Source organism: Porcisia hertigi, chromosome 17, assembly GCF_017918235.1.
Source record: "Porcisia hertigi strain C119 chromosome 17, whole genome shotgun sequence".
Taxonomy (NCBI): Eukaryota; Euglenozoa; class Kinetoplastea; order Trypanosomatida; family Trypanosomatidae; genus Porcisia; species Porcisia hertigi.
In genome coordinates, this window is record NC_090576.1 from 670795 (window position 1) to 684497 (window position 13703).

General features: G+C 55.8%; 4 protein-coding genes across 4 annotated transcripts; all 4 read left to right on the forward strand.

The window, feature by feature from the left end:
• Nucleotides 1–87: 87 nt before the first annotated feature.
• Nucleotides 88–1374, forward strand: JKF63_05493 (uncharacterized protein; the record flags this gene model as incomplete). Its single annotated transcript, XM_067901451.1, has 1 exon — nt 88–1374. The coding sequence occupies one exon, from the start codon at nt 88–90 to the stop codon at nt 1372–1374; it is 1287 nt and encodes a 428-aa protein (XP_067758126.1).
• Nucleotides 1375–2689: 1315 nt separating this feature from the next.
• On the forward strand, nt 2690–3799 carry JKF63_05494 (uncharacterized protein; the record flags this gene model as incomplete). Its single annotated transcript, XM_067901452.1, has 1 exon — nt 2690–3799. The coding sequence occupies one exon, from the start codon at nt 2690–2692 to the stop codon at nt 3797–3799; it is 1110 nt and encodes a 369-aa protein (XP_067758127.1).
• A 3479-nt stretch (nt 3800–7278) lies between these two features.
• On the forward strand, nt 7279–9732 carry JKF63_05495 (uncharacterized protein; the record flags this gene model as incomplete). The annotated part of the gene is made up of 1 exon (XM_067901453.1): nt 7279–9732. The coding sequence occupies one exon, from the start codon at nt 7279–7281 to the stop codon at nt 9730–9732; it is 2454 nt and encodes an 817-aa protein (XP_067758128.1).
• A 1313-nt stretch (nt 9733–11045) lies between these two features.
• Nucleotides 11046–13232, forward strand: JKF63_05496 (uncharacterized protein; the record flags this gene model as incomplete). Its single annotated transcript, XM_067901454.1, has 1 exon — nt 11046–13232. One exon carries the CDS (start codon nt 11046–11048, stop codon nt 13230–13232), a length of 2187 nt encoding a protein of 728 aa, XP_067758129.1.
• Between the last annotated feature and the right edge of the window lie 471 nt (nt 13233–13703).

Here is a 13703-nt window from a genome sequence, read left to right on the forward strand (position 1 = left end):
TTTCCCCCAAACCAACCCATACACCTACACATACATGCACACATATCCATTTTTTTTTCGCATCACATAAATCACTCAGGCTGCTGTATGACTAGTTCTGCTACCCCATCACAGGCGCACCCGCTTCAGCGGGTTTCCGTGCAGCGCCCACGAGACCTTTTCGCTGACGTGGGTCGCTGCCGTAGCACCGGTCGTGTAATTCGACTCTGCTACAACACCTTCGGCTCAGCAAAGGACCCGTGCGTACTGCTCGTTATGGGTCTTGTCTCCCCAGGCCTCTTCTGGGATGACTCCTTCTGTACGGCCTTGGCGCACTCCGGCCCATACTACGTAATCCGCTTCGACAACCGCGATGTTGGCTGCAGCACCCACCTCGACAACGGGGGAGGAGGTTGCAAGGACGCAATGCCGAAAGGGTCAATCAGTTATGTGCGCTACGCTTATGCAGTGCTGCGCCCCGGAACGAGAACGATCCCTGAGGTTTATACTCTCAACGATATGGCAGCCGATGCCTTTGGTTTGCTTGACGTTCTGCGCATCTCTTTCGTCCACCTCGTCGGATCGTCTCTGGGCGGCACCATTGTCCAGTGCATGGCGCTAGCGCACCCAGAGCGTGTCCTTTCACTGACGCTCATGTCGACCCACTCAAACTCACCACACACACAGTGGCCGTCGCTGCGGGAGATGATGAGCTTCATCTCTTTCATACCCAAATCGACGTCGGCCAAGTACACAAACCGGATCGCCCATGCCACGAGCCCAGAGGAGCGGCGGCGGCTCTGCGCGGAGAGGGATGCGGAGCGTGTTACCGCATACGCGTCCAGCTTCGTTCAGTTACTGGAAAGGCTGTCAGGTGATCAGGCTAAGTACCCCTTCGATCGTGTTGCGGCACAGCAACAGATGAGACGTATCTTCAAGCGTAGTCTCTGCGTAAGCGGTGGCCCACGTCAGTTCCTGGCGCTGCTAAACGCGCCGTGCCGCGAAGAAGCACTGCGGCGACGCATCACCAGCGCACCGCCGTCGAGCGGCAAGGCAATCGGTGACGGCAGCAGCCGCATTCAAAAAAACACCACTGTCGCTGCAGCGCCTTATTATGTGCCTACCGTAATTATTCAAGGAGACCGCGATCCCCTCGTGCCTGCCGTTAACGCGCGTCGCCTAGCCTCCACGATACCCCACAGTCGCCTCTACATGATCGAGGGCATGGGCCACACCCTCATTCCTGTCCTCAGAGACACCTACATTCGAATTATCGGTGAGAACGTGCGTGCGGGGGAAGCCGCGGCGCTGTTGCCAGAGCGGAAGTCACAGCTGGGCGCTGCCGCTGGCGCATCCGCTGAGAAGCAAGTAATGAACACCGCTTCTCGGCTCTAAGATATTGTCGACTTGAGAGCAAGAGAGATGAGGGGAGCCACACAAGACTGTGGGGTCGCGCTTTTTTTTTCTCCTCCCCACGCCACCTCTTCGCGCACACCATTGCACATGTTCAGTTTGAAAAAAAAGAGTTTTGTTTCTCGTCGCTCCTCACGCGATGGTGGCGTACTTCTGTCGCACGTGCACACGCACGCATCTCCACCACCACCACCACCACCGCTTTTATTTATTCATCCATGCGCACACACACACACACACACACACACACACCCGCATGCACACGTATCGAAGCAAGCGTCTTTTTTTTTTCGTATGGGGAAGGGGGGGGGAGGGGCACTCGCGGCCTTCTTCCCCCTCCTCCTCCTCCCCCTTTCCTCTCTCTCTCTCCTCTGACTGTTCATTCTGTTTTTTTATTTAAGTTTCTGACGACTTTCTTTTCCCTTTTTTTTTATCGCACGCCTTCGCAGTGACCGATGTGCGCGTGTTCGCGGCAGGAGGCGGAGGACGATTTGAAGAGGGCGGGGAAAGAGAAGAGTCCGCCCCAAAGTGGGTGGCCAACTGATCTGCTCTCGTTGCGCTGTCTGTACCGCTTTACTTCTCTCCTTCTGTTTGCTCTCGGGGGAACTCCTCCTTTCCCCCAAAGTTTTCTCGACCTCATCTCGGTTTTCACTGGGTGCAGCGGTCATGAAAGCGGCTGCGTGCTCACCTGTGCCCGTTATTACAGGGGCATCTCTCGCAGAGCTTTTACTTTGCTCTGAGGGCCTGGGGGGGGGGAGGGGGGGGGGGCGACCGGCCAGCCGCTGTACACTTTTTTTCTAAATTGTTTCTCCTCTTCCTCGATCTCCTCTTTTGTTCTTTTCCCTCCTTTCAGCATGCGTCTCTCGCTCACTAGCTGTGATGGTGAATCGGTCTCTCTCCCTCACAAGCAGTTCGCATTATATCGTGCCTGTATCGCATGTGCATGCTCACATTAGGCTCCTAGTTTAGCTGGGAAGGAAAAAAACAGATTACTGGGAAACACATTACCTAGGGGTTAGCGGTTTTTTGTTTTTTCGCGGCAGCGACTCTTTGCTTCTCCCACGCCCCACGCTCCTCTCATATCGATTTTCCGCGCACACCAAACAGGCACACCTATATATATATATATTCCTCACATCGTGCGCTCGCTCCACCTCGACTTCACTGCGGAGGGCCTCTTCAGGGGGGATAAGGAATTTTTTCTGGGGGGAGGGAAGAGGGGAAAGCAGCAATAAAAAAGGCGACAAAGGCGAAAAGGGGGGGGCCGACTATAGCCTCACCGTTCCTGCAAGGCGCGATGACGTCATGGGACACTTTGGAATACGAGGGTTTGCCACAGGCCGTTATAGACGAGCTGCGCCTCATCTTCCCGCCCTCACCTGATGACGCATTCGTGCAGGTTGGGCGCTGCGCCAACACTGGGAAAGACATCACTCTATGTTACAGCGCGTTCGGCGATCCGGCAGATCCTTGCATTCTTCTTATCATGGGCATGAACGCGACGTCGATCATGTGGGATATTCGCTTCTGCCTCTACCTGGCTCAAGCTGGATTCTACGTGGTTCGCTACGATAACCGTGATGTGGGCCTCTCCACACACCTTGATGATTGTGGGTCTCCCTTTATTCTTCGACTGGCACTGCCTGCCTGGGCCTCCATTGGGGAAGGCGGTGTATCGTATACGCTGGAGGACATGTCCGAAGACGCCGCAGGCCTGCTGAGGGCACTGAAGATCAACAAAGCACATATTGTTGGATGCTCAATGGGGGGCATGATTGCGCAGCTGCTGATGTTGCGACATCCAGAGATGGTGGCGAGCATGTGCCTGCTTTCCACCTCTGCCGGCGTTCCCTCGCCCAAGCCTTTGCTATTGCTGAATATACTCGATCAGCCGGAGTGCCCTACGGATGTGCAGTCCGTCATCGATTATCGCGTGCGCTTCTTCAAGGCAATCGCAGGGGAGATGCCTTTTGATGAACATGAGTTTCGCCTCGGTATGTGGTACGACTTCACGCGGGCGCCGTATCTGAGAGGCGCGCGCCGGCATCTGGCTGCAATTGCACGCGCCAAGGACCGCAGCGCTGCGCTTAAGGCCCACGTTAACCAAGGAGTCGACACAAGGATCGACCGCAGCAGCGGCACCGATCATAGCAGTACATCACCGGGAGCAGCCGGTACGGCGAAGCCAGGATACTTTCCTGTGGTGGTGCTCCACGGTGGGAAGGATCCACTGATCCCGCTCTCTCACGGTCAGCATCTCGCCGACTGCATTGAGGGTGCTCGACTGGTCGTTTTTCCGAAGATGGGTCACTACTTCCCCAAGGAGCTCTTCCGACCCATCGGAGATGAGATAATACTGAACGCGCGCAGCGCTGCGGTGACTGTCACAAAGACCCCGCCATTGTGAGCTCTCATTACAGATGTCGCGTCGACACATTTTTGTTCACAGCGAGGAAAGCATATCCGTCAGAATAAAAAAGTGTTATGGGCTGATGTTGCGTGTGTGCGTGGATGGGTGAGTGGGGGGGGGCGTCGTGTGTTCTTGTTTAGCACACAGGCAGGGCAGGGTTTGTTATACGTACACAAATGTGTCGATGTCCCTCCACGCCTAGGCCCCCCTCCCCCCCTACTCTCCCCTCCCCTACTCTTTTTTGTTTCGAAGGCTCAATATTCAGTGACTGGGTTTGACGCCGCCTCTGAACAACGCTGTCGAGTCCATTTGGATTCCCACATGTAAGGGGTGGGGTGGGGGGCCCGGACAGAATACAAGGTTTAACCGTAACATGACGCGATCTAGGGAGAGGCATGCTGCGTAGATGCGGAGCGGAGGGCCTGAGAGGGATGTTCACCTACCCTGGAGGCTTATCCGGCGTACTCCTTGAGCACATCGGGCATGCGTCACTAGTACTAGTTATTGCCCGCATGGCATGTGCTGATTGCTTCCGCCCCCTTAGACCAGGACGCTGAAGGCACTCTGCTTGTGTGTGAAGTCGTCGCACCCCTCCTCAGATCTCTCTGTTACGGTAGCATGCAGCGCAAACCACGAGAGAAGGGCGAGGGACACGACGACCCATGCTTGGATGCGTGTGGGGCTCCATTCGACATCAGGCAACGGATCGTCTCAGCGGACTCGGCTGTTCGCCGCGCGTTTTGCTTTTAGGGGGGTGGCTGGTAGATCAACAGTAGCTGCATATATACATGTTTAAGCGAATGTACACATATATATATATAATGTACGCCTGCTCCTCCTCCTTCGTTTTATGCCATTTTATGTATTCTGGAGTCCGTCTGTGGAGGAGGAAGGCGCAAGCGATGTGCTCACAGGGTTGTGTATTTCATTCTTGCCCCACCCCCTTTGTGTTGCACCATCCCTTTCCTCTTTTTTTTTTAGTTCATTCACGCAAATCGCACGTCGGCTTACCCACGAACGTGTCTTTGGGCAGGCTAGCGTAGATGTGCTCTCCCTCTTCTCTGCTTTGACACCGCTTAATCGATCTCGCTGCGCACGAATCCTCCCCTCCCCTCCCCCCCATCTCCCCGCTGCCCCAGGAAACAAAAATTTGAAAAGAAAAATGAAAAGAGCAATGCACCTACTTTTGAGAGTGTGTGCCTGTCTGTGTGTGTGGGCGCGCGGATGTGTATATATGTCTCCCGTGTCCCATGCCTCCAGCCGGCTCCTCTTCACGGTGTGCGTACCCCCCCTCCTTTCTCCCGGCTCATCGAGCTTCTATTTTGTGCGTCTCTTACCGCACCTCTCTTTTTCTTGCACGTCTTCCTGTCTGTCCCCTTTTTCGCTGACCGACTCGTTCCTTGCTCTCTCTGTGTGTGTGTGTGTGTGTCCGCTTTGTCGCCACGTCTTTGTTTTCGTGTGTATCTCTTCCTCCTCCTCCTCCTCCTCCCCCTCCTCCTCCCCTTGTCTCTCTTTTCCCCTCCCTCTGGATTACGTGTATGTGGACTATCCACTCCTGCTTACTCTGCTTACTTCCCCTCCCTTTTTCTTCCCCTTCCGCCAGTGTCTGCACTGGATCCAGCAGAAAGTGAATCCAACACAGAAGACAACCTCTCCCTCCTTTTCTCACACATAGACAGACAGAGAAGTCACCTCTGCGCCTTCCATCCTCTAGTTGCAAGCACGCAATGTCCTGAATAGGCGCGCGACACTCTTCCTTATCCACACACAAATCCGTGTGCCACACATGATGAACCACAGATATGCTTGAGATACAATCAGCAGTTTGCAGGCTCTGCGCCACCCCGCGTAAAAAAAAAAGGACGCTCTTGAATATGTCCCTAGAATCTACAGGTGCAATGGTATCCCCTCCCTCCCTCCCTCCCTCCTTACCGAGCATGTCGCCTGCAGTCGCCACGCGACGACACTCAGAAGCGCTGTCGTGAGCTCGGACCCCCGCACGAACTGCCGGCGCCGCCTCCAATGAAGCTCCTCGGGTGCTGGGAGGAGCTACAGCGAGTGGGGGCTCTGGGATATGCTGCACAATGCGTCCGACAGGGTGTTGCAGCACTTCGGGGCGGAGGTCACGGCTAGCCGGACTAGACCCCATTCCCCCGATCTCGTCTGCGTCGTGCGTGGGAACAGAGCTGCGGGCCAGGGTGCGTTGACAGTGGATGACACAGGGGTGGGGATGTATGGGGGAAGTGGCGACGCAGGGACGAGTGGCGGTGGTCGCACTTTGAGCTCTTCTTTTCTTCTACAAGTAAGTGTTGATATGTTCGGGTGGCCTCCTGGTTCTGGGAAGCGTAGTCTCATCATCCCCACATTGGAGCAATAGTTGCAGCATAAGAATTGGCTGATACTCTCGCCTTGGGTGTGACACGATCGCTGGTGCCAACCGAAAAATTGGTTCAGCAAGCGATGTGATCTTCTGTGACAGGATCACTTGGAGGTATGCGGGGAAGCGGCGCCGTTGGGCTTGTCTCACAAAGATGCACAGGATTGCAGAGTTGCTTGCGCTAAAGTATTCGGACTCACGCATCCGTCTTGATGTACGCTCTTGAGCCTCCTCTGGCTCTCTCAATGTCCTTGTTTTTTTTTTATCTATCACTCCCCCTGTTCCTCATCGCTTCTTCCACTGACTTGTACACTACATATTCCCCCCCCATACACACACACACACACAAATGTGCGAATATATACATCTACACACACACACATACACAAATCTCTTCAGTCATTTGTAGAGATACGGCCAAGGGATAGAGGTCCCTCCCTCTCTCTCCTCCTTCTCCCTTCCTCTCTCCTCCTCCTCCCCCCTCCCTTCCTACACAGTTTTTCGATATATATCTATATATATATCTGCTCTGCTTTCCCCCTTTTTTTTTTGTTCTCGGATCACCACTACTCCCTTGTAATTATATTGTTGCTATTATTGTTTGAAGTATATTTCATCCGCCCGCTTGCCGACACCCGTCGTGTCTTTTTTTTTCTCCCCCCCTTGTATATTCGCTCGCAAAAGAACGCGCATGTAGCGCATTTATTTTCACATTTCTTTTTCAATTTTCGTCTCGTGTTTGCTTTTTTTATGCGTGAGTTGTTGTTGCCGCACTCCACCAACATTCCCCTCATCCCTGCGTAACACACACGCCTCGAGTGAAAGTGGTGTTATCACTTTCCTTTCTATAATTTTGCTTCTGCTCTGGTTGTTGTTTGTGGTACGGCCTCTATCACGTGTTTCCCCCCTCCCCCTCCCCATCAAACGTGCCGCAGTGTTGCTTCTTCGTGCGGTGTGTGTTCGCAGGCTTCTGTTCGCTTCAGGCCCCGTCCGCTGCGCGCGTTCTTTTTTTTTCTGCTTGCCACTGGCTTTGGCGAGCCGCGTCACTGCGCGTAGGGTGGCTCGAATGTGTGTTTGATGCTTCTGTGTTGGACTAGGCATGCCCACCACCACAGTGTACCGTTCAGGAGTGGCTGCGCCATCTGAGGGCGCGGCAGATACGGAGGATTCGGTCTCCTCACCCGCTCCGCAGAGTGATGTGTTTCGCTTGAGCGGTGCCGCCACGTCGATCAACACCGCGAGGGTCAGCAATCTCTGCCCAGGAGAAAAGACACCGAGGCAGAGGCTGCCGCGCGTGCCTCGCACACCAGAGATGGTGGTGAGGGTGCGCCACTGTCCTACCGCTCGCATGCCGATCGACATATGCTATCAGTGCTTTGGCAAACCAGAGGACGGTCTGCCGGCCGTACTTCTTATAGGCGGCCTTAACATGCAAATGACCGCGTGGGACGAAGTCTTTTGCGAATCCCTGGTGCACGCCGGTTTTTATGTTATTCGCTACGACAACCGCGACATTGGCCATTCCACCAAGGTTGAGAACTGTGGAACCATAAAGGTGCCGATGCTGCTGTTGCCTGGCCGCGCCGCCAAGTGGCTTGGTGAGGATCTCCCCTATCAACTGGAGGATATGGCGGCCGATGCCTGGGCACTTCTTGATGCACTGCACATCCCATCGGCACACTTATTTGGTATCAGTATGGGCGGCATGATCGCGCAGAGGGCTGCGCTGCAGGCGCCAGAGCGGACGATGAGTCTTACAAGCCTGATGTCTTCCACGAATGCACCGGATCTGCCGCAACCAGAGTTGTGGGTGAAGCTCTGGATGATGCGTCGACCACCGCGCAACTGCACTGTCGAGGAGTTGTTGGAGTTCCGCGTGGACTCACTGTGCCACCTTCTCCGTTACACCCTACCCCCAGACGGTGCCTACCTGAAGAAACGGTTCTTGATGTCACTGCGGCGCAGCTCCTATGCGGCCGGTCTATTGCGGCAGGCCGCCGCGATCCGCCGCGCCAGCGGACGTGACGTCCTGCTGCAGCGACTGCACGTGCCCGCCCTTGTCGTACATGGTGCGCAGGATATTGTGGTGCCACCGATGCACGGCTACCGGACAGCAACGATGCTACCCTATGCGCGAATGCTCGTGCTGAAGAGCATGGGTCACTATCTCCACCCCGCCTTTTTCTCCACGATCATCGCTGCCTTCGCGGACATGGCAGCCTCGACTGATCCGGCGAAGAGACGCCTCGTCTCAGCGCTTCCGTCCGTGAGCTCGACACAACTGCTGCCGACAAACAGCTATGACGACCACGGCGGGTGTGCAGGAGGGAAGTGTGAGGCTCCATCAGAGCTCGGTGCTGGCGATCTCGAGGCTGAGCTGTCTGACAAGCCAGGCGACAGCGTGGACCCGACGACTCTCATGATGGCGTCGCTAGGCGAGTACATAGTCCCAGTCGTCGCAGACGCAGAGTCTCCAATAGGTAAGGCAGTCTGCCGATCAGTCATGGTGGCCGTGCCGGGCGGCAACAGCAGTCCAGCCGTCCCCGAGGCTGTTATAGTGGAGAACTTGTTCCAGCGCGATCCCCACGCGACACCAAGTGTGCCCACACCAAGCATTGTGAAGCGGCCTGTTCGGTCATCGTCGGGGCCGCCTATCAAACAGACGACCGCACGTCCAGTATCTCATGACCACAGGATGATCATCCCCCCTTTGGTGGACACGGAAAAAAACGCAGTGCCGCCGCCCCCGAATGACAGACCTTCTTCCCCCGCTACAGAGGTTCAGATGAAGCCCTCGTCTTGTGCTGAGAAGCTGTGCTCACTCACTCCGCCGTTGCTGACCCCTTCTGTGCCAGTCGGCATGGATGGGGGCGCAATGCCGTTCGTGCTTTGCAGTCCCTCGTGCTGGCATCTGCTGAGCCCGTTTCCTCGGCGCAACTCCCCTGCCGCCAGTGCTGGCATGGCAGATGTAAGCGGAAACGGTGGTCCATTGATTGAGAAGGCCGTGTCAGGATACAGCGCTTCTTTGTTGCCATCTCCCTCGGGTGCAGCCGTGGGGACCGAGACGCTCGGCCGCTGCTCGTCCAAGGAAGGTAACGACTCGACAGGGTTGCCCTCACACGAGCGTCTGCCCTCTTTTCACCCAGTCGTAGTAGGCGTAGCAGTTGAGGAGTACCTGCGAACGCACCAGAAGGCGGGGAAAAGCAGTGCTGTTGTCCCTGCTACTGTTGCGGGTTCTGCCGGAATGTCTGAGACTCAAAGCGTGGGCAAGGCAGCGGCAGCTGACAAGGCTAGCATTGATGCGAGACCGCCCACTTCCGCAGCGAATGCGATAGTGACGCCCCTCGATGCAACTCTGGCGTCTTCCCGCACGGTGCATGTGGCTGCAATCACTGGAGGTGTCGATAAGAGGAGTACATCGGCTCACGACGCGACGGCTCCTCCTTCCACATCGCTGTGTGTCCAAACGGAGGAGCGGCTGACCGATGAAGCCTTTCTGCACTCTGAGGCACCGCCAAATGTTGTGGATGCCTCACGCTTCGCTGCCCTCTGAGATCAAGCGAGATTGTGGTGAAGGACCGGGAAAGCAGAGGAAGAGGTGACTTGATGGTGAAAGATGCGCGCGTGTGCGTACTTGAAGTCCCTGCACGCACAGCTGTGAAGGTTTGGTTGGCGAGACACACAACAGACTAAGGGATCCCTACGGCTTTGTATTGGTGGGTCGAAGAAGAAAACAAGAGGTGAACGTAGGCCTCATGGCCGCATTTTTTTATTTATTTATTGACCTTGTTGCTACCTCGTTCATCTTCCTCTCTCCACTTCTGTTCTCCGTAGACGCGGGTGCGCTCTCCGTCCTTCCCTGCCTATAGAACACACTATATATAATATATAAACAAATGTATATCTATATGTGTGTGTGTGTGTGTGTGTATGTGTGTGTCTTATGGGTCAGTGAATCACACATTTAAAGATCGCTGCGACAGTCACGGGGAAGAGAGGGATCGGGAGGGGGGGGAGGGGGAAGGGCGCGGAAAAGAGGGTTGATGCCAGAGATAAGATTGGGAAAAATAAAGCAACCATTGCACAAGCTAGTCACAAAGGGGAGAGGGGGGGGGGCTGGCGGCACCAAGGGCAGCAGCGGCAACACTCCATCCCCATACTGTGTATAAATCCAGACGACATTCAGGCTCAGCAAAGCCAGGGTGCACACGGTGCATCACACAGATATTCATCAGGAGAACAGAAAAGGCGCGTGAGGAGTCAAATCGCCGACATGTGCGCTTGGGTTTTGTTTGTGCGCGTTGAGACGCATCACTCGATTACTCGACAAGCACCACGCTGCGTACAGCAGTGCACTTCGATGTTTTTTTTTTCCACAACTCCTGTTTCTATTCCCGCTCTTCTTAATCCACAGATGGATGTTGACATCTACTCGTCAAAGATACGCCGGTGCGTGAGTCAGTTTTTTTTTTTTGTGCACTGCTGTACTCTCGGGGTGTAGCGTGTGTGCATTAGCAGCGGGGTGCCCTGCGTCTTTTATTCGGCATCTCCCACCAGCCTCCACTCTGCATGCTTTCGCTTTTCCCGTCATCACACGTCATCTAGGGTGCACACCGTGGGAGTAGGCTGGACGAGGGGGGAGAACCGAGGGAGGGGGAGGGGGGGTGGGGAGTGGGGAGTGGGAGGAGCGGAATCGACACGGCAAAAGCAAAACTTTGTGGGTCATTATCAGCGTAAAAAACCAATCAAACACACGCACACACGCACACACGCAGAAAAATGAACCCATATGGTGGGTGTGATAACGATGCTGAGCAGCCCAGTCAAGGTCCGTCTAATAGCGATGCGGAACATCCTCTGTATCGTATGCCGTCGACCAGAGGACGATGGAGCCCTTCCGTAGCGTTGCCCGTATCTATAGGAGCTGCGCTGACCCGATCATCGCCTTTGGCATCGTCAATTACAGTCCCCACTCCTAGTGCGCTAGAACTGAGTCCCGCTTCAAACATGTTGGCTGTGTCGACAGCGTCCGGAGTTTCCTCGGACTGGGACAGCGTAACGTATGACAGTGACGAGGGCAGCGAAGTCCACGACCTCTTGGAGCTGCAGGGCAGGCGATGGAGCGTGGGGGACTCCGTGTGCAATACGCACAACATCCACCGCTGCGTGAGCCCGTCGCACCGGGGACCTCGCGCCATATCCGCTGACAAGACGCCACCGAGAGGCTCCCATAGCCCAACGGCCGTCGGGCGTCGCTTGCCCGGGCCAGCTGGATCTACTGTCATTGCAACTTTCAAAGCCCGCCCAGGCACGGCTGTGTACACTTCAAATAGATCCGCTGGGCCGCCGATGATCCCGTCTGAATCGACTACTCTGACAAACCTGCCAACAGCTCCAACATCCGTTGTCGCAGCGAGCTCGCTTTTTTCCGCGCTGTACACCCCGAACGCCTCGGCGACGCGCGTTATCTTATCCAGTGACACACTCGCCCGTCGTGACTCGCATGAGCAGTTCACGTCACTCACGGTGTCATCCGTTGAATTCCCAAAACCACCACAAGCACCGCGGTACGATCGGGGGCAACAACGACAGTACTCGCGCAGCATTTTAACACAGCGTATGGCACAGGAAGAGGACGTGGAAGCAGAGGCGGTGCCTGCCATGCCAACCCAACTAACGCTATCGAGATCGCTCTCTCTGTTGCGGAGTCCGCACCAAGGGCAGTCCACGGGTGGGTCCCCTACGGAGTCTCCGAGAGCCGACCCTGCCGTGGCCGCGACGACAGATAGCATCTTGATAGGCGACGTGGGGGGTTCTCATTTGAGATTTCCGTCGCGCCGAGGAACCGAGTCATCGACCCCTCCAGCTGTGTCAGGCAGTGACGTTTATCACCGCACCGGCGCCAGCGTAGACACACCGCACCAGACGGGGGGCCGCAGTGCGATATCGGTGGAGGAAATCGCCTGGCGAGGCGTTGCCGACCTGGCGTCTTTTTCCAGCGGTGTTCCATCCACCGGGGACACCGTGTCGACAAGACCGACGTTCCTGCTGCCGGCCCACACCGCGACCACCGAGGAGCGCCGCGTGCGTCTTTTATTTCACGGTCGGCCGCGCGTTCTGCTGACAGAGCGTCCGAGGGTGGTGACAAACCCCGTGCTAGACCGCCCGGGATGGACAAGGCCGTTGTGCGATCCTCTTCTTTTCATTCCGTGTATGCGCAACAAAGTCTACTCGCTGCCGCCGCGCATGGTGACCCCGACGTCATGGGAGCCGGAACTCTTCGGGCACTTGCTACCAAGCCTGGCCTCCACTTCTGATGCGCCGGCGCGGTCCAGAGACCCGCAGCCGCGGCACTTCAGCAGCTCTGTTCACCGCGGATCGCACGTATCAAGTGCCCCGATCAGGACTCCCCCCTCGACTACACCTCTCATCTACGATGTGCCGGTCACCGCGCAGCAGCTAGGTCCTAGATCGGCGGGTGACCTCCGTCCCCACAATGCATCTCTCCACCACACGCCAGCCGCGTGGTGGCCCAACCCGCTGGACCGCACTCCTGCTCGCTTAGGAGAAGACTCGCACAGGGCGGTGTTTATCCCTGACGTTGGAATAATCGATTCGCTGGGGTACATATCCCATAATTGTCGTCATCTCCTGTACCGCTGTTTCTGTGTGCGGTGCGCCATCGCATCTCAGGCGCAGGCTTTGCAGGCCGATGCGAATATGCGTAGCGCCAAAACGTCACCGTTTCCCTCCTGCAGCTGCCTGGGGGTGGAGTCGGCATCTTACGCCAACATCTTGTGCTTTCTGAGCCTCCTGGACTTTGTCACGCTTGGCATGCCCTTTGGCTGTTGCTGCTATCATGGCCTTGGCACCACCTTGTACGGGTGGCACCTGCGCTATATGCTGCGTGCGCGTTATCACATTTTCTCCTGGACCTCGATTGACCTCCTCATCATGTGCTGCATCCCTGGTCTTGCGGTGGAACAGCAAGGGGCGGAGCTGCTGCTTAACGGCACCCCGGAGGCGACCGTTGGGCTGCACTTCATGTCTTAGGTAGGGGAAGGGGAAGGGGAAGGGGGGGGGGTAGAATGGGCAGAGGGAGGGAGGGAGGAAGGAAGGAAGGGGCGCGGCCACAACCGTGTTCAATTATTGCCTTGTTTCTGATGCTAGACAGCCACCCACGTGTAAATATGGCAGACATTTATATCTGCGTGCGTGTACGTGTGTGTCCGCCGTTCCACTAGAGCTCTGGTTTTTTTTCCTTCTCTTCCCGTCTCTCGAGTCAGTCGATTAGTTCATCTTGCTCGCTCGCTCGCTCTATTTGTATTTGTGCCCATTATCATTTTTTATTTTTCGTTCTGCGTGAACGCGATGCCCTTTCTGTACATCTTTTGTCCCAATTCTTCTCTCTCCCCCTTTTTTATGTGTGTATCTGCGCCTGCTGGTCTCTTTTTTTTCCTTTTTTTTCCCTGTTGCTCTATCTTTGTGCTCTTGTATGCATCTTTCTGTGTTCGTCTCTTCGAC